The following is a 20,883-nucleotide window of genomic DNA, read 5'->3' as shown; positions in this document are numbered from 1 at the left end:
GAATAGGACAACTAAGTTGATTCGAAATAGGAAACTATTTTACAAATTAGTTTCCATTTAAAAATAAAAAGAAGGTTTGGATGAAGTTTCAATCAGAGTTTACTTTCCTTTTTTTCCTTTTTATTTGAAATAGAAAGGAAATAGGGAGAAGTTTAGGTTAGGAAGAAGTTTCAATCAGAGTTTACTTTCCTTTTTTTCCTTTTTATTTGAAATAGAGAGGAAATAAGGAAAAATTTAGGTTTGGATGAAGTTTCAGTCATAGTTTACTTTCCTTTTTTTCCCTTTTTATTTTAAATAGAGATGAAATAGGGAGAAGTTTTGGTTTGGATGAAGTTTCTATTAGAGTTTACTTTCCTATTTTCCTTTTTAATTGAAATAGTTTACTTTCCTATCAACCCGCTAAACTTCTCTCATATTTTTGTTCTCCTTCTCTTATCTCTATTTTCGTTTCTTCAGGACTGGGATTCCGGAAAGAAGTCACCAGTACCAAAGCAGACAGAGCAAACCCTGAACACCTCCCTGTCAACCGATGGCACCGAAGACGAAAGAGAAACCTAAAACTCCGGTTGCTTCATCAATTCCTCTTGAAGATCTTTTCGCATCTCTCCATCGCCACACGCAGAACTTCGATTATGACCAAGTTGTTAAAGTTGCGGATCAAGGTCTTATCTTACCGGATCTTCACCCTTTGCGTTTGTATGAAATGGGTTTCTGGTGGCATTCCTGATTTGGATTTTCTCTCGATTTTGCAGTTCTGTCGATTGCTCCGGGTGATGAAGATGCTAGGCGAAGCAAGGTCGTTGCATTAATAAAGGCCGACAAAATTGATCGAGCTCTTTCGATAATTCAAGCTTCTGAAAGACTTCCTATCGATCTCAGATTTTACAAGGTGCCTTAAAACTTTGAATAGATTTTTCAGGGTTTTTTTCTTTTATTTTTGTAAGTTGCATTTGATCTAAACGCCTCATTTTGCTGTATGGCTCAGGTTATGCTTGATATTATTTGTGATGATGGCTAGTTTTGGATAGTATCGGAACAGTTTGGACACTTTATGTGCAAGTAACCATTGACACAAATTCATTCACTAACTGAGATATATCTAGACATGGGGGAAAACGATGAAAGCTGTAATGAAAATTTCTGCCGCAAAACCTTGCAGTGAAGCTCTTTGCATTTAGTACTGCTGTAATCGTGGTTATTGGATTTGCTTTCGACATCTGATTCTGAAAACTTAATACTTGTTGATGGTGCGAAAGCCATGTGCAGATTAGGGACCTCAGCAACTTATGTTTTGTCTCTACTGCCAATATATAATGTTTTATCTTCGGTGCAACCAAGCTAATGCACTGATTTGTACTATGGTTTTAGAAAAAAGGGTTACTTTGATGTGCTGAAGCCTTTGGCGTTCCTGTTGGAATAGTCTTCCACATTTTATAAATGGAATATATGGACTACACTACTATGCCAAGGCGCTGAAACTTACTTTTTTTAAAAATAATTTGTGTTTTCATTTGGAAATATTCTGAAGGTTGTGTATAAAGTAGCTGAAAGAGAACAATCTTCTCCATAAATTGATGGAATATCACAAAAGAGGCAAGGAATAAGTACCCACCTTATGTGTTAAATAAACAACTACATTATCCATTTGTATGTTAAGCAAACTGGAATTACCAATTCAGCTGGAACTTAAAATTGAGGCAAATAATCAGTATCTGCCTTTGTTTTTCCTGTCTGATTTTTTCAACTCAGTTGTCTGTGATGTACAAAATTTTGCAGACCATGCTTACCCTTCATCTTTCCAAACATTTGCAGGCCTATTGCTTGTACCGGCAAAACAAGCAGGCTGAAGCTCTGCAGTGTTTAGAGGGTCAAGAGAGAAATACGGCTGTTCTGCAGTTGGAATCTCAGATTCTCTATCGCTTAGGGAAGATGGAATCTTGTCTGGAAAGCTGTGAGAAACTTCAAAAGTTCAAGATGGATAATTCATTGGAACTAAAGACAAACATAATTGCCGCATTGATTTCGGCCGGAAGGGCTTCTGAAGTTCAAGGGATGCTGGATGCTATGAAAGTTAAAGCAACAAGCAGCTTTGAATTGGCATATAACACTGCATGTTCATTGATAGAGAAAAGAAATTATGCTGATGCTGAGCAGTTATTACTTTCAGCTCGAAGGTAATGTGCATGTATCATTTTATAGAACCCTACTTGTCACTAGCAGCTTCTGCTTGTTTGTGTTATGGTGATTCCATATCTCAACTTACAAAAGTACTTTGCAATGTGGTTGCGGGATTTATAGATCAAAAACTTCTTAATAGTTTTAATTCAATTGATAGAATTTTATTCCTGGAGTAATTTTCTGTTGTTAGAATTTCGGACTGAGACAAGTTAGATCTTAGTTGCTGAATGGGTTATTATAATTTGTTGAATGAAGTTACTGTATTGTTGAAGTGTTGCCCATCCTGTATGTCCTCCCTCTTGGTGAACCTAATAAATCTACCCAATATCTTATTGCACTTATGGATAATGATGTATCAGTGAGATGAATGGGACCACATGGTGGCTTTTGGGACCATATGTCAGTCACTAAATGTATTTTCTCTGCTATGCATATGTTTTCCATCTATTTGGTGAAAGTGCTTCCAGAGGAAACTTTGATTCAGCTTTTGTTTCAGCATCAATTAGTTGGGACTGATGGCCCAGGTTACATTTTTGTCCTTATCCAATTTCTTTAATTCCATGAGTACTTGTTATCACTGAAGGCATAGGATCAGACAAGAAAGAAATTATTGATAATATTGTCATCTGTTCTCTTCTAGTGATTCAAATGTTTAGTTTAATACATAGAATGTGTCATTTGTTTTAGTAGGGTCAGTTTAAGGGGTTATGAAGCAATTGATTCTTTTCGTGTATACATGACCTTAGAATTACTTTGATTCTGCATCAATTGAGTCCTTACTGGTGAATGACCTCTACCTGAAGATAAATTGACCTCTTTACACAAGTATTTTGTTAGCTTCGAGGTGATGCTATCTTGATCTTGTACATTAGCTGTAGAAAGTTAATATTAGATAGGTGATGGGAAAGAGAAACTGTTATAGGTAATTCTTAAAGTTCAAAAGATTTGAATCAACTACGAAGGTAAACATCTTGATGTTATAGTATTGAAGTGGATTATTTACTTATTTATTTATATTTATCTTTTATTTTTTATTCTTTGTGAGGAGCTGAATTAGACCTATTTATTCCTGTTGGATGGCAATTTTGTCATAGTTTTTTCATAGAAAAGTTTTAACTAGGAAGTAGGTGACTTACCCAGAATATATCCACTTGTCTTCTCTCAGAATTGGTCAGGAAATGCTGATGGAGGAGGATTATGCAGATGATGATATAGAGAGCGAACTTGCTCCTATAGCTGTCCAGCTTGCTTATGTTCAACAGGTAGCATAAACTTATCCTCCTTTTTGTTGATATCAAAATATGGCTTTTGTTACCGAGATTCCAAAATGGTCTCCCTTGTTCTTCTCCAGTTAATGGGGCATCCAGAAGAGGCAAGTGAAGCTTACACTGAAATCATAGACCGAAATCTGGCAGATCCACCATCACTTGCTGTCACAACAAACGACTTGATTGCACTGAAAGGTGCAAGGGATATTGCTGATGGATTGAGGAAGCTTGATCGTCTAATAGAGAAAACAGGTGGGTCCCAGAGTTTCAAGCTTGCTAATGGGCTTGACTACAAGCTGTCATCCAGACAAAAAGAAGCTATTTATGCTAATCGGTTGCTTCTTCTTCTCCATACGAATCGGTTGAAGGAGGTTGGTTTCTCCCGCTATTTTCTCTATGAACTTTCGATCTTTATTTTTTATGGTTAGATTTGGTAAACCATTATGTCTGTTTAATTTTCTTTAAATTCCAGGCTAAAGATCTTGCCTTGGACTTTGGAAACATGTTCCCAGAAAGCGTGATGCCAGTGTTGCTTCAAGCTGCTGTATTTGTCAGAGAGGGCAATCCAACCAAAGCTGAGCATATTCTACATGAGTATGCAGAGAAATACCCAAAGAACTCTGAACACTTCTACCTTGCACGGGCTCAAGTCGCTGCTGCTGCAGGCTACTCTCAAGTAGCTGCTGAATCCTTGGCTAAACTCTCCCAAATACAACACAGGCCAGCCACTGTGGCTACACTTGTTACTCTCAGAGAGCGCTGTGGAGATTCAACTGGTGCGGCAGCTGTGCTTGACTCTGCCATCCACTGGTGGTCTAACGCTATGTCTGAGGAAAACAACAAGCTCAATATGATAATGCATGAGGCGGCTTCATTTAAGCTCAAACATGGCCAACAGGAAGAAGCTGCACATCTGTACGAAGAGCTTGTGAAAAGCCATGGAAATATCCAGGCTTTGGTGGGTTTGGTAACCACAGCTGCCCATGTCAATATCAATAAAGCCGAGTCATATGAGAAGCGGCTTAAACCCCTCCCAGGGCTCAAGGAAATTAATGTGGAGAGTTTAGAAAGAACGTCTGGTGCAAAGCATTTTGAAGGGGCACATATAGCCAACCCTGTCGATGAAGTACAGGAGGAAGGAAAGAAGGAAAGAGCTAGAAAGAAGCGGAAGAGGAAACCCAGGTACCCAAAGGGATTTGATCCCGCAAACCCAGGTCCACCGCCTGATCCAGAGAGGTGGCTCCCACGAAGAGAGAGGTCTAGCTACAGGCCCAAGAGGAAGGACAAGAGGTCCGCTCAAGTGAGAGGTTCTCAGGGAGCAGTAGTTAGAGAAAAACATGAGGCTAATGCACCCACAGCCAATGCCACTTCGAGCTCAGCGAAAACAACTCAAGCCACCACAGGTTCTTCAAAGCCTACCTCTGACCAAACTAAAGCTTCATCGGCAAAGTCCAGAAAGAAGAAATCCCGGCAATAGAGATACAGAAAGAGCATGGAGTCCAAGATTTTTTTGTTTCAAAGTTTTGGCCTTAACTTCAAATATTTAATTCTGAGAATTTTTAGTGTCAATGTTCAGAGGGTAATGAACTGAGGATACACCTAGAAAAGGGGCCTGATAAAAATCAATTTCATTTGAATATCATTCGTGTCTTTTGGCATTTAGGGAAGTATCCCTGATTTGAGAGATGAAGGGCCATTTACAAATTTGAATGCCTATCTAAATTCCTAATGTGATGGATGAATTATGCTTCTTATTAGGATAAATTACACCAAATCCATGCCCAATAAAGAAATAGAGCAGACGATTTGGACTGACCTCTTCACATTACCATTACAAACCTCTACAGGAGGAGGGAAAAACTTTGGGACAAAAAGGAAACCCATTCACTGCCTCTCGCTAACACTTCTGTTGCTAGACCACAACTTACTTAGCATCTTCTTGGGTCTGACTGGAATGGAACAGAAGGCCTTGAGCATGGAGGTCCTGCCAGACCCATCATGATTCAGTACATCTTCATCTAGCTCAGAATCTGCTTCGGCCAGCTTCATCCTCAGTGTCGAAAGCTTCGTCTTGGGAGATTTCAGGCCGGAGATGCTCCACTCGTCGTCAATGGTGGCATCGACTCCCTTCAGTTGCGTGGCCTGAGAAATGTCATCTGCATGAGTGGCTAGAAGTGCTTTGAGGTTGGTTGGGAGCTCAGTCACTTGACCACCGGCCATGGCGACACGAGCTTGCTCAAAGAAGAGGACTTGCACCACTACCCTGAGTGGTAGGAGCTCGTTTTGTGCTGCATGCATGCAGGCTTCCATGGATAGCTTCTTGCAGTCCAAGATTCTACAGAGTCTTTTCCTCTCACTCTTGTTAAGGTCCGGGTGAGCCTGTGAAATCAAAGACAAGCTTCTGATACTTCAGTACGCATCATAAATATAATTTTTGTGACAATATTCTCTCATGGAAAGTTTGAGGAAATCTGTTCACATGGCTCATCACACTGCAAAGAGCCAATTCCCAGCAACAATTTGATATTTAATAATGTCTAATGGTTGTCAAAAGTATTTAACAAGCACATAATGGCTTCCTGACTGGAACCTCAGCTTCAATTAGCATAAGATTACACAGATGCACATGTACCCATTTGTCTGCTTTGATCTTATATTTTTAATACAGAAATCTCATATCTGCCAGAAGATGTCCAATGGATACTAAAGTAACATCAAATGTGTAAAATTCTTGTAAATTACCTTCAGATAAATATCGATAACTTTGTAGAGATCATCGTGTTCCGGCCGAGCGAAATCCGGAATGGCCTCTGCAAGAGTAATCACCTTCTGCAAAGGCAAATTTTCATCTCTGGCGATCTCCTGAAGATAACCATCGATGAGCTTAGCGACTTTTAGTTTTGAGCTATGAGAAGCTGAAGATGATCTCCTGCTCTCTTGGAACTCAAAATCAACATTCTCTGCAGACCGGGACCTCCTCCTCCTGTCCAACCTCAGCTTCTCTCTTGGTGGACTTGTGGGAGGACTCTGACCTTGCAACATGAACTGCTCCAATATGACTGTAACAATGTCCACATCATATAGTGTCTCGTTTGCATAGGACAGAGATGGAATCAGTAAGTCTTTCACTGTAGCTTCCTCAAGCTGGAGACCAGCTCTTCCTGCCAGCTCCATCTTTGAAGAGGAAGAAGCACCCATTATGTTTGCTGCTTTCAGTAGCTTAAACAAGAAACTGCAAGGAACAGAGCCCTTCTCAACTGGAAGTAAACTCACAATGGATTCCAGAATCAGTCGATGCCTCGAAGTCATCTCCCCTACAGAATCTGAACAAGAATCAGGCGCCTGTTTGTTACCATTTTTGGACATGTTGGGCAGCCATCTGCGAGCATAAACCTGTAATGCCTCCCCGATGAGATTCGCTGGGACTTTACAGCCAGATTTTATTGCCACCATGATTCTCCAGTAGTGATCAATACTCAATTCAGCAATATCTTCAGCCCACCATCCCTTTGAACTCGGCTTATTTCTCTGGCTCTCTGTTCCGTTATGACAGGGCGTCTCATATCTTCCCCTTGCAGACACACTGATCGACCAATTCAACTTGGAAGGATAGGCGATTATTTTCGAAGCAATCGCGTCGATGCATCTGCCTGTGATTCCAAGTTCTTGCGACCAGAGCGGGAAAGCTTTCGTGCTTTGAAGTGTCGTAATCGAATCCCTCCAGCCGCGAAGGATGCAGGAAGTTAAGAAGATGTCCAGCTTGTACACGAGATTGCCCTTCTCTACTTCCTCGGTCATTTCAAGGTACTCTGCTGCGCATCGAACGGCAACAATGTTGAAGGCGCTTAGGGTGATCGTGATCCCATAACAAAACTTGGCACAAATCTCAAAAGCTTCAACTCCGCCGGGAAACTCTGGAAGCTTGATTATGCTTTCTGGGTTTGTGGCTTCAGCGCAGAGCTTCTGCAAGCGAGCACATTTGGATAGAAGAGGAAACTGTTGCAGAAACAAACATTTTGATCCGTTAGCTTTCTGAAATTCGAAACGACTGAGAAAATTGTAGCTGGGTGTTCGCTTTCATCTGCTCAAAAGTAACAAAGACCAATACAAGCCGAAAATCATCAACCGTTTTACCTTGTGGAGAAGATAAGTCGTTCCCTTCACCTGGATTACGAGGTCACTCGAAACTTCTGATGAAACAGACCTGGACAGACACTGGCTGGATAAATTTATCTAAACATCAAACAACGCCAGGTGAAACTGAGTTGGATTTGACTCTCACCTGACTGCTTCCGCCGTATAGAACGTATCCGGTCGGGTCCCAAGTTTCATAAACTTCATCTCCGCTGCTCCACCTCTCTTCCACCTGAGCTCCACTCTCAACAGTCAAACACACTCACTCATCCTCTGCACGCCAACCGTCTCCTGCATTTAAAACATTGCAAAAACTTCTCAGCAATCATCCGAAAACGACGAAAACAGAAAAAGAGGCCTCCCTGGAACTGTGGAAATCTCTCGTTCGGCAGGCGGAGATGCTGAATTGTGTTAAAAAGCAAAAGCTCCTCGCCAATTTAACCGATAAACCTTAGCACAAATTTCTAAATAATACAATGTCATCTCAGTCGTTTCAGAATACCCATTCCGATTAGACCCCCCAACAGAACCCATCCTCGATTCCATCAAAAACAAATTCCTTCTCTTTTACATGCAAAAAAATTCCCATAACCGGAATCCCCAAAAAACCCCAAAAAAAATAAAGAAAATACCAAAAAAGCCACAAATCCAAAACAGTGAAAGAAAAAGGAAAAAAAAAGAAGACAGTATCATACTTTGTTCTTTTTTCCTTTTTTTTTTTTTTTTTTCTTATCAGACTACTTCGCCGGAAACGGAGACGTCGATCAAAACCAGGAACCCAGGCGCAGAAGACACAGCCGAGTGTTTTAGTAAAGTCTGAAACTTTCGCACGCGTGCCCACTTTGGCGTCATTCGCACGTGCCATAAGCTTCCCTCATGATTGCCAGCCCTTCCTATCATTCCCACGCCGAACTCTTAAAAAAAAAAACAAAATCTGATAATTAATTACAGTCGTACCCTCCCGTCGGGTGAGAATATGATGTGGTCCGGCAAGGGTCATTAATGAGACAAATGACTGGTTTTTAACTTTTCAAGACCGGGTTCGGATTGGTCGGGTTCCGACGGGAGTCGAGTCAAGACGTTTTGGAGGTGAAAAGGTTACTTGGAGTGGACCCACTGTAACGATGGCTTTAATTAAAGTTTAAGCGACGACGGTAATCAGCTTTAGACTGTACACTTGGCAAAATTTAAAAAAAAAAATCATCAACTGGACCGGGTCTAGTACAGCCGAGTCGGCCCCAAGTTGGTTCAGTTGCTATTTTCCCCAATTTTACACTTTTTTCTGAAAATAGTAATTTACCTTTGTGACTCAATCTGTAAAAAGTTAAACAAAAATCGCCCAAATCAGAGAATTGAACCGAACCCGAACTATTATTTGTAGAAACCGGGTGTTTTATCATCCACCGGTTCAACCCCGTATATCAGAACCAAGATTGACCCGGTTTTCAGACCATGCTGCTTTCACAAGGTAGAGAGATTCACCGGCGGCGGTGGACCCACCTTTGCCACTCCAAAAATGGGCCAGCCGACAGCACCCCCAAGAGCCGACCTTTTCCACGGCGGGTCCCACAGCCACAAATGGTAAAGGATGAGTGGGACCCTTTAGTGGTGTCAATCTTGGCCAAAAATTTCAAAAGCTAGGTACAACGCCCACTAAATTAAAGCTCTCCTCTTTCTCTCTCCCTTCCACTTATTTATTTTTTTATTTTTTATTAAAAATAATCATTATCTACAGTTTATGTACATGAAAAAAGAGATTAATAAGGGACCCACTTCTCTTCCTCCCCCTTAAAACACCATTAATATGTGACACACATGGTACCTTGAAAAATGCACATATTTGTTAGTTTTTAATCTAGGGTGGTTAACATAGGAGGACAGTTGATGGGTTATAAATAGGTTCATTGGACCCCATTAGGCTTGATGGTGTTAGTTTTTTTTATGTTTGTCACACCCCCCCCCCCACATAATCATGCAAGTAATCTACATCTCATATTCTTCCATTATTTGATGGAATTATTATTATTTAGAATCACTTTCCTAGATCTCCCCCGGATTAATTTATGTTTAAGGATAATCTTGAGTTCGATAAAGTCAGCTTAGTGAGATTAGTTTGAAATTAAACTGTCATCTGTTCTACACACCAGCTTATTCTTGCGATTAGGCGTATCGGTATTAGATATCTATTAACTGATGATAGCGTTTATTAAGCAATATGTATCGATATTAATAATCTTAATTTTTATATTAATTTTTTTGCATTATTTGTTTATTTGATGTTTAATAATACTAAACTTTTTTTATTAATTTATATTGAATTTTGTACTTATATTTTTTTTCATTATTTTATCATTTATCTAGAATAACAAATGCATCTACTATATGAAGAGATAATTTATTTTTTTTAATTTTATTTTATTTATTTATAAAATCTATTATAACCACTAACTTATTAAAATATTTACATAAACTATATATATATACAAAGAGATTAAAAAAAATAAAATTTATGATATATTAGATCAATATTTGTTAATGAGAGAGAAGTCGGAGCAGTAATCACTTAAACAAACAATTTTTTGTAAAATATTACTCGTTCATTGGATTGATTTTATTAATGAGACTCATTCACGTTATATATTTTATATAATTTTTTAACCATAAAAATTGGCTAATATAGAGTCTTATAGTAAATTATTAAAAAAATTTAAAAAATCTTATAGTAAAAAATTAAAACTTTTTTTTCAGGTTTTAAGATTACAAAAAAAGTGGTAGATTTTTATATTTTCAACCCACAACTGCTTTGAACCTAATTAATCTTCGTAAAGCGTCACTTATTCGAGTTAATTTTATGAATGAAACTCATTCACAATTCCATCCACTAATGCTTTGAACCTAATTAATCATGATGTGGGAGGGAATGTTTTTCACCAAATAGTGCAATCCTATGCATGATAAAGAGGGTCGATCAAATTGATAATGTGACATCTCCATTACAGTAAATTATCGTTATTTAACATTATAATTAGGGTTATTGGCATGCCAAAATGATCAGCACAACCATTTCAGACATTGATTTTGTTGATAAATCAATCTAAATTGACCAAATTTCATCACTCTAATATGATGGTAATTTATTGGTCAGTTGTTTTCATGTGCTCTTCACTCATTTATTGCAATTTGAATTAGAGTTGATGATGTGCAAAATTATAATTTAATTAATGGTTCTTTTAGCTATTTTTTTAATCGCGACTCAATATGAACAAAATCGGAGTCGTTTATTATTATTATTATTATTATTATTATCTTTAAAGCTTACACATTTTCTTTAAAGGGTGAGGCAAAGACAAGCATTCTATTACATGTGTTTAGAGAAAATGGGGAAAGAAGTTGAAATAAGAAATAAATCAAACCATGCAATTTATGTTAAAAGGTTTACTCCAAAAGTTTGGTACAATTTACTATTGATAACAGGGAAAAGCTTGTCAAAGTTGTCTACACTTAAATTGAAATGCATGAGAAGGTATAGGATGATGACACAAAAAGCCTAGAGAAAAGATGATGGAACCTCCATCAAGTCTCTATTTCTTCACTAACTCTTTCCTTCTTGTCTTGTCTCCCACCTCTCTACATCAATATTAATTAAAGGGCACAAGAAAAAACCTCAAATTTCCTTTTATTTTTCCTTATTAATATCAAATTATTTGAAAAAAAAATGTTAAAATATTTTTACCTTATTACTCTATTTTTTGTCATTTATAAAAAAAAAAGTTAAAAAATTTCGATTATATTCTTAACTCCAAATCGAAAAGAATAGTTCGAAACCTTCAGATACAACTGGAACTGATTAGTGATATTATTTGCGTCGAAAATGTAAGTTTAATGAACCCATTTCTATTGAAATTGTAAATAAATAAATAAAACACTCATTTTCATTCACTATCAAGTGTCACTATAATCCCACTTTGTAGACAACATTGGCCATTAATGCCTTCAAAGTTGGGACACTTGAGCCCTTCCCTTCCCTTGAAGACACCCATGTCAATGAATTAGTTGGTGAGGATTAGGTTTTGACTAAATGACAACCTGACCTTAAAAAAACACCTTTTGGTCTTCAACTTTGAAAAATAAAAATTAAATATATTTTAAAAAGGGATGGGAGAGTATGAAAATATACACCACATATGCCTTTTTTCTAAGGTGTAACCATGTGTGACAGCTCAAAGGAGGTTGGAGAAACCGGTTTTCTATTGGCTTTAAAAATCTAGATTATCGACATCTATCAATGACCCAGATCGAATAACCTTAATCACTATTTAGGCTGATGGTCAAAGTCAAAGTTTCTGACGATTAAACGGTCCAAAAATTATCAAGATCGAAGCTCAACGGTGAAGATGAAGTTGATTATACCGAATCACCATTAAAATCAAAATTATAGCAAAATTACTACATCAAACAAGAGCTCCATTATTACAAAATGACCATTAATTCGATTAAAATTAATTAGACAAACATATGCTTCATGGATCATGATATGCATGCCACACAATTATTTGAAAAGATTCAAGAAAATCCTGACCGCTAAAATCTACTCTGATGGAACAGAATAGGAAAAAATCTAGTGGCCTCGATTATTAGGGGAGAAATAATTCAGTGTGGCCCGCAGACCGTGATGGACCCCTTGAAACAGCGATGGACGGAGAGAAGAGCCGACATGTGGGACCGAACGTGTTTCTGTGGATTCTCGACATGTTGCTTCAAATCTCATCCTCGTGTAGCTGTAAGCTAGCTAACATTCCAGATAGGCCGGGCCCACTCCATCTGTCGTCTCCGTCGCTTCTCATGTGCTTAAGACCTTAACGTCGTCTCATCATATCACTTTCAGATGGTGCACTCGAGGACAGACCCACGAGAGGCCCAATCGCTTTGGGCCCTATTGGGATTCGTGGAATCTTCACGAATAACGGAGAAGAAGACAGGTGGTCACCGGCACACGTGCGCCAGAAGCGGCCATTTAGGAAAATCCAGGACCAAATTATATGTTTTATTTTTATACTTTGTTTACAAAATAATAAATAAAAACTATTAAACAAAAATATTTATCTTTTTATTATATCCCAATTATTAAATAAAATATAATTTTTATATTCCAATTACTAGATAACTATATAATATAACAAATTTAATTTAAAATATTATATTTATTTTAAATTAGTAAATGGGATTATAATATAATATTAATATTAATATTTTATTTTATTTTAACTTTTTTATTAACACAATTATTCGTAAATAATTTAAATGAATAATATTTTTATAGATTTGAAATAAATAGGATAGTAATATAGGTTTCAGATAACTGAAAAAATAGTATAATACTTGTTACCTGTTACTCTCTCTGTCGACAACTAACCGATTGGACCACATTAGAAAAGACATGAAAATTACTGAATGAAAATCTAGTTAGTGGTCATTGTTAGGTTTAGATCGAGACTTTCAAGTGGATTGTATTATTTCATCAGAAAAAAATCGATTGAGTTTGAGGTGATGTTGATAAGGAATTTTTAGGTTAAATTTTTGGTAAACTAATCGAATCATTCTCACAATCCTAATAAATTATTCTAAAAGGATTTTTTAAGATTGAGATTTTATTTTATTCAAAAAAAAAATTATATAAAAATCAAATTCTTGTAACAATAATGTGTCGATAATTAACATTTTAAAGTTTTATTTTAGACAAAGAAATTAACAATTGTGTGTCTTAATTAAGATTTTCAAGTTTAATTTAGACAAAATTGATTTTTTATATTTAGAAAACTCAGACTCCTCTAAGAAAGAAATTATAAATGGTGATTTTATTAAAAGAGTAATATAGAATTTTATTATACTTTAATAATTGGAATTTATAGTTAATATATGAGGAGATAAAAAAAATTGATTTCCACCTGAATTATTTTTTCTCTTTTTTTAAATATCTTGTCCTTCCACCAATTGTTTTTTAAAAAAAATTATCTATTTTTTAATGCTATGGGTTTTGGAAATTTTGAATTATTGCTATTTTTTAAAATTATAAATTGCTATTTTTAATTACCAATTATAAATTATTGCTATTTTTTTAAATTATAGATATTATTTTATTTTGACATTTTAATATAATCCTAATTTCAATAGCTTCCTTTCTCCCAATAATGTTGATTTGATCCACTTTCTTTCATTTTACTAAAAATTTAATAAAATAGTTTTTAATTTTAATGTTTTTTAAAAAAGTATCTCCTCCTTGGGCAAATTCAATCCTGGTCGACTCAATGGGTCAAATCGCCCCCTTCAATTGTTAGGGTGAGTCCACCACCACCCTCCGACTTGCCCTGAGTCCTGGGGTAACCCAACATAACTCTGGTGACTTTGGTTTTGGTTTCGAAGAACCCTACTCTGCTTGATTGTTGTTGTAATTTTAAATTTATTATTTAATAAATAATATAAAAAACTAAAAAAATCATCAAAACCAAGAAAATAACCATATATTCCTCTTCTAAATGGATTGATGCAATTTCTTGCATGGCCCATTTCAGCCCCATCAAATAAACTTTAAGGGCTACGTCAAAATTAAAGTGGGCGGATTAAAGAATCCTGCCATCCTTCATTCTGATGGGCTATTATTAAGGAATAGTCCAACATGGATTAGTGTGTACAAATATCTTGAGTTTATTAGTTGGGAAAGAGGTTTTTTTAGGTGATTAGCCATTTTGGGATAGGGTTTTGGATCCAATTTAACATGGTATCAGAACAAGTACTCATATGCGGCCCTATACCTAAATTATCCACTTGTAGAGCCACAAAAGAGAGCCTACTCCTAAATTATCACTTGTAGAGCCACGAAAAGAGTGTTTACATGTGAGGGGGAGTGTTAAGGAATAATCCCACATGGATTAGTGAGTGCAAAGATCTTGAATTTATTAGTTGAAAAAGAAGCTTCCTAAGGTGATTAATTATTTTGAGATAGGGCCTTGGACCCAATTTAACAACTATAGGCCCATTTTGCATGTGCCCAAGATAAGTGATATCATTACTATAGATGTAAACTAAAGTGCTTGATCCTATATCATTTGTTTTATTTCTTAATTTTAGGGTTTAGGGTTTAAGGAAGATTAGAAACCATGTAAACGTTTATGCCTAATAGCCATCATAAGGATTGAGAGGTTTCACAAAATAATAAACTGACGAGGCAAAAGAATCTGAAAGATTCAACACTCAATGAGTACAGGATCTGAAACTGGAACAGTACAAGTAACAAAAAAGTGAACAAAATCTAAAAACTAGACTAGAACACCTTCACTTCTGACTAGTAGGCGTTAGGCCACCGGAAGAATCCGTTTTTGCTTCAGAAGAAGTCTGTTTTCCCATCTCAACCTTCCCAACACCCTCTATCATCCTCACCACTTCAGCCATTTTTGGCCTCTGCTCTGGTAATCTCACTACACATGACAGGGCTATCTGAAGCATCTCCACCAACTCCTCCTCTATGTTAGGATACCTCATCAGTTCTACATCAAACACTTCAGCAGTCCACTCTTCTCGCACCACCGACTGCACCCACCGGACCAGGTGCACAATCTCATCGCCTCTGACCGACTGCACTGGAGACTTTCCTGTGAGGAGTTCCAGTATGACAACACCAACACTGTAGACATCAGACGCCTGAGACGCTTTCCGGGCATCCACCACCTCTGGTGCCCGGTACCCAGCTGCTCGAGAAAGGGGAATAGGAGCATCCATTAGAGTTGTGAGGCCAAGATCAGAGATGCAACCGTAGTTTTCAGGGTTGAGGAAGATATTGGAGGCTTTTATGTTTCCATGAACAAATTTTCCAGAGTTTTCCATGTGGATACGACCTACTCCTCTTGCCATTCCAAGAGCAATATTTACCCTGGTGTTCCAATCTAGAGGGACCCTGTGCTCATCTCTTGACCCTGTGAAAGAGACCAATGTAAATGCAAGATACAAGAATAGTCAAAGACCAAGGTGGCCTCTATCGGTATCAGGTGTCATATCGGGACACAAATCCCGACACAACAAGCTCAATAATCAATATATACCGGGCTGTATCATGTCCATTTCAGGCATATCATGTTATGCTGGCAACCTTAAATCTGAATGTATTGCCCAATCCATGGCATGTTTCAGTTGTATGGGCACCCCCCTAGTCAAGACTCAAAGAAGTGCTCTAATATTTAAATCAGGTTTCAAAGTTGAGCTTAATGGTCTGTTTGGAACCCCTAGAAAAGAAAAGAAAATGAGAATTTGTGCTCTAATTCTCATTTTCTTTTCTTTTCTTGTCTTTTCTTTTCCATGGGGTTCCAAACAGACCCCGAGTGTTTGGCATATTCAACTTCAGCTCCCCACTTTAGGTTTTGCATATTTTCTAAACTGATACAGCCTAAAACTTGCATGTTTGTTCTACAATCAGATTTAGAAATTCAAAACCAGGAAGTGGTTCAAAAAACCTCCCATCAATCTAATTTTCGAAGCCACTTTTCAAATAATTGCAAGAGGAGAGCCAGAGCCACTGGCATTTGATACAAATATTTCCAAGAAGTATGTATGATAAGATCCATTGAGACTGCTCCAAAAGTCCTCATGTAGGAAACAGTCACAAATTTTCGGTAGGGAAACAGAAAGAACTATGTCAGAACAGGAAGTGGATAACATCAACTAATGAAGAGCACAAAAGCATAACAGACATCCATAAAGAGGCAAGTTGCTGCTGGAAAGAGGACTGGCTGGCCAATTATGAAACCCATGATGGTAGAGGATCAGGAGAAAGGATCATGCAAAAGCCGACGGAGTGTCCCAAATAATGAGGGAACAATTTTCACACGTTTGGCAGAATAATGTTGAAATCACCAGTTGACCATCTCACTGTTCAACTTTGCAAGGAACATCAAACACCTTAACAATTCTGTGGCTAGTTACTATCAGGGAACCGCATCCTGTAATCAGACTAGATAACCAGTAGAATTTCACAAGATAATCCATGACAAAAAATTTGAAGATCTTCTCGTATAAGATTTCATGATGCCAGAAAACCCCATCACACTGAACTCCAGTCTCAATTCAAAAGGTGAATGACATGACCAGGTACTAGTTTGATTTGAGAAGAATGGAAAGACACGAAGATTGACTGAAGTATGATAAATGATACATCAACATTTAAAAGTGATAGTTATATTAACAAGAAAATCAAGAACGAGTTTCAGCTAAAACAGAAAGAATGGAATAACATTAACTGTCAATAGATGAAACCATAAGCATGAGATAAAATCAATATGATAAAATAACCACATCATTTACTACAGGTTACTATGACATAATGGAAAAAACTCCGTGCCAGAACCTTCAGGTAAGCAAAAATATTAGAAAGAGAAATTGTTCTGGCAAAAAAAAAAAAAAAGCAGGTGTGGAGCAACATACCATGTAACAGAGTAGAGACACTCCCTTGTCTGTAGTGATCATACACTATGAGCTTCTCCTCCTTGGAGTAGTAATAAGCCCTTAGCTCAACCACGTTTTCATGCCTGATGCTTCCCACAATTTCCATCTGTAGCTCAAACTCTTTCTTTCCTGCACTCACCTCTTTTAGTCTCTTCACCACTACACTTGTGGAATCCTCCAAAACTGCCTTATAGGAAGTTCCGAAGCTCCCCTTGCCAAGCACCTCGGCAGAAGCTCTTAACAAATCCTCCAAATCAAATGCATACCGACAACCATAAAAAAATACAAGCCTATTGTTGTCGTCCTGGCTTCCAGCCACCATCTTGGGTGACATATCTCCCTTTCCCATCTTACCAGAAATCCCATTTCCATTTCTTCTTTTCGAGCAGTAAACAGTCAAGAGAAGCGCCAAGACAACAAAAATTGACAAGCTTCCTCCAACTATTATTCCTAGAATCGCTGATTCACTAAGCTTTCCGGTCTTTCTCCTGTTAGAGGATGGCGACGGCGTGGGGGAGGAATGAGGTGAAATAGAAACCAAAGCCAGGGGAACTGAGAGATTATTACCAACAAAAGACGCATTTGGAAACCTTCTGAGGGATTCTGGGATCCTTCCCCCGAGGCTATTATTGGCTAAATACAATTGCAGCAACTTGGGGAGATTAAGATCGGGGATTTCACCGGAGAACGAGTTGTTTGACAAGTTTAATGACAGAAGCTGGGTCAAGTTCGAAACTGAAGAAGGAATGCTACCATTGAAAGCGTTGAATGAGAGGTTAAGTACAGTAAGGTTCTGCCAAACGGATAGATTCGAAGGTAATGGGCCAGATAAATTATTGGACTGGAGATAGAGCTGAGTAAGGGTTCTAATGCTGGTTAAATCGGAGGGGAAAGGACCCGTAATGCTATTAGACCTCAGACTGAGAGTTTCCAGAGCTGATAGACGACTGAGAGTGTTGGGTGGAATTTGGCCGCTAAATCCGACGCCGGGAAGACGGACACTGACGATTCGGCGGTTGTCCGGACTGCATTTAACTCCGACCCAGTGGTTACACACGGAGGAGTTGTCGCTCCAGTTGAGGGTGCGCCCATGCGGGAATTTCTCGACGAAATCGAGCAGGGCAAGTTTGTCTTCTATTGGCTCCGGCATTGATACCGGCGAGAGTAATCCAACAACGAAAAACACAACAAGAACGAGCGAAGTTGCGCCCATCTCAAAAAGCTGGAGAGTGAAGATCGACCTGATTGAGTCCACCTGGTTCCACAGTAAGAGTCAGAAATCAAACGGAAGGAGAGACACCTAAACAGTAACACCTCGGCTCATTAAAAAAGGAGAAGCCGTTCCAGAAAACAAACTTCTCGGTGAAATTCTACGGGATTCAAACAGAATACGTTGTATTGCTGAAAACCCGCCAGAAAACGAGCTTTGCATATATTTTTTCTTTTTTCTTTTAGTTCCCTGACCTCTAACTTTCACAGCTTTCTGCTCGCGCTCATTATTTCACTTTTTACGAAACCAAAAAATAAAAGACAAAATCAAATTAAAGATGCACAGAAGGATTTTCACTCTGGGATAAAAACGACCTCACTCAAGCGCCTGTAGATCTAGATCCAGTTGAAGAAGAAGAGCTGGTCTGTTTCTGGGTTATTGCTCAAAACTGAAATCCATTGTTGAAACAATGAGACAGCAGCTGCAAGTCCCAGAGCACATTTGAAGCTTGTAAACTCGTGGCTTCCTCGAAAAGCATAAATGAGTACAAAAAAAAAACACGAAAGCACGCATGCACACGCAGGAGAGACTAAAAAATGGAGGAAACAGCAGCAAAACAATAAAACGCAACGTAAAAACACCACGAAGAGACCTCGAAGCTTCAACCAGCAACTTCAGGCAAACTTAAACTTCCGCCCTCCGCTACCTCCAATGCTAAAACACCACCACCAAAACAAAAATCCGTCGCGTTTCCTGGATATTCAACAATGATACCACTGACAGAATTTTGCTTTCTGCAGCAGCATCGGTTCCATGAAAGAAAAAAAAAAATCGAATTTTCAAAAATGGGGTCGGAAGAACAAGTATTAGAGCTGAAAAAGTAATCGAACGGTAAGAGACAAGCCATTAACTCCGAGAAAGAAGCTCCTGACAAAGCATTTATATAGGTGTTTGTCCATCGCAGGTTTAATGCGAGGGCTGTGCGTGTACAGTGAGCAACTCAGAGCGGATAAATGATTTTTTTTTTTTTATCAAAAACGAAATCCTCGTCTGTGGTTCTCATGGTTAGCATTAAAACATGGTCCCCAGTAATTCATAGTCCTCCCTATTTATTTTAAAATCCTAATTTTCCACATTAGTAAAAAAAATTAGTGAAATTTGGCATTCTTAGGGTTTTTCTCTCTCTTATTCTAACTAGTATTGTTAGTTTAAGACAAATGACTTAAAAAGAGCTCGAATCTGCTTAAATTGGATTCCAATTTGTCTTCTTCGAAAAATTTTAAGTCGATGGAATTTCAATCTATCTTCTTCGAAAAATTTTAAGTCCATGAAATTTTGATCTATCTTCTTCAAAAAAAATTTAAGTCGATGGAATTTCAGTCTGTCTTCTTTGAAAAATTTTAAGTCGATGGAATTTCGATCTATCTTCTTCGAAAAATTTTAAGTCGATGGAATTTCGATCTATCGTCTTCGAAAAATTTTAAGTCAATGGTTCCATGAATGAGACTCATTTATATAAAAAATAACGGGTTTTATCCTGCAACCTTAAACCCTAAACCCTTAAGCAAGTAAAATACTTCTTGTGACTTCAAGAGATAAAATAAAAAATATTACACTTATAGTGAAGATTTGTTCCTTGTACATTTCTTTATAAGGAACCAGGGAAATAGAGAGATCGACTACTTCGTTAAGAAGATTCTTGAATAATTTTATCATTCGACAAGCAAACATGTTGTTGCCAAACTTAGCTTCTTGTTAAAGATGGTTTATGAAGAATGAATGAATAATAATAATAATAATAACACTAAATAGGCGAAAGTACTTGGCCTCATACCCCACTATGATGCGACAAACCAAACAAATATAAGAATACAACACTATGCAAACAAACATTTTGTAGAGGCTTATGCATATGTTTGTACATAGGAGATAACCACATTATATTTGTTTTGAAATAAAAATCTTGTTATCTATTAATTGTCGGATCTTCGATTATAAATTAGACAGATGAAAGATATATATCATTTAGACGTATGTTATATTCTCTTATTTCTAGTCTCTTTTTGCATAATTTTTTTCTTAATGGTGAATTGTAAACTACGATTTCTATTGTGTTTTTTTTATAATTTTATACCAAATAATGTAACAAAAAATAGGAATAATTTTTTTTTATTTTGCATCTTGTTCTTAAAATGTGTTTATTTTTGTGACTAAATTTGTGATCATATATATATGAAAGCTAATGGTTTTACCTGTAGAGCTACCAATCAAATATTCAATATGGTTCACTATAAATGTACAAACCACATAAAGACCATTACTAGAGTAGATACAACCATCTAAATGTGGGTTTTTAGGTGTTTCATAGTTGCATGTCCTAGCTTACTCATTTTGGGTTAGAGTAGTTAGATAGGTATATATTGTAGGGCTATAAAAGTATTAATTTGAAACCTAGGGTGAAACAAGATGGGGGTATATGTAGTGACACAATAAAGCTATGTGGTAAAATATTTTTATTAAATATTTAAAATAATAATTTATACTTTAAATATCATATTAATTTAACTTAAATTAATTTATTAATATAATTTATATATTTATTAA

At 37.2% G+C, this 20,883-nt stretch overlaps 3 protein-coding genes across 4 annotated transcripts; 1 reads left to right on the top strand and 2 right to left on the bottom strand.

The window, feature by feature from the left end:
* The first annotated feature begins 351 nt into the window (after positions 1–351).
* LOC137962324 (uncharacterized) lies at positions 352–5,088 on the top strand. The gene is made up of 6 exons (XM_068809126.1): positions 352–662; positions 753–889; positions 1,813–2,174; positions 3,344–3,440; positions 3,530–3,817; positions 3,919–5,088. Exons 1-6 carry the CDS (start codon positions 530–532, stop codon positions 4,921–4,923), a joined length of 2,022 nt encoding a protein of 673 aa, XP_068665227.1. The 5' UTR covers positions 352–529; the 3' UTR covers positions 4,924–5,088.
* LOC137962325 (BTB/POZ domain-containing protein At1g67900-like) lies at positions 5,055–8,366 on the bottom strand. The gene is made up of 5 exons (XM_068809127.1): positions 8,276–8,366; positions 7,729–7,871; positions 7,581–7,650; positions 6,189–7,442; positions 5,055–5,825 (listed from the first exon to the last, which is right to left on the bottom strand). The coding sequence occupies exons 2-5, from the start codon at positions 7,785–7,787 to the stop codon at positions 5,331–5,333; spliced, it is 1,878 nt and encodes a 625-aa protein (XP_068665228.1). The 5' UTR covers positions 7,788–7,871; positions 8,276–8,366; the 3' UTR covers positions 5,055–5,330.
* A 6,403-nt stretch (positions 8,367–14,769) lies between these two features.
* Positions 14,770–19,093, bottom strand: LOC137962361 (probable inactive receptor kinase At4g23740). 2 transcript variants are annotated; one of them, XM_068809178.1, is made up of 3 exons: positions 18,932–19,093; positions 17,049–18,324; positions 14,770–15,547 (listed from the first exon to the last, which is right to left on the bottom strand). In XM_068809178.1, the coding sequence occupies exons 2-3, from the start codon at positions 18,280–18,282 to the stop codon at positions 14,910–14,912; spliced, it is 1,872 nt and encodes a 623-aa protein (XP_068665279.1). In that variant the 5' UTR covers positions 18,283–18,324; positions 18,932–19,093; the 3' UTR covers positions 14,770–14,909. The 2 variants fall into 2 exon arrangements, with proteins under 2 accessions (XP_068665279.1, XP_068665278.1); XM_068809177.1 differs by lacking the exon at positions 18,932–19,093 and adding an exon at positions 18,654–18,795.
* Positions 19,094–20,883: the final 1,790 nt, after the last annotated feature.

This window comes from Aristolochia californica, unplaced genomic scaffold, assembly GCF_029961685.1.
Source record: "Aristolochia californica isolate CCGP_79_NKW_82.1479 unplaced genomic scaffold, dmAriCali1.0.hap1 SCAF_4, whole genome shotgun sequence".
Lineage (NCBI taxonomy): Eukaryota > Viridiplantae > Streptophyta > Magnoliopsida > Piperales > Aristolochiaceae > Aristolochia > Aristolochia californica.
This window is presented reverse-complemented; position numbering and strand designations above follow the sequence as displayed.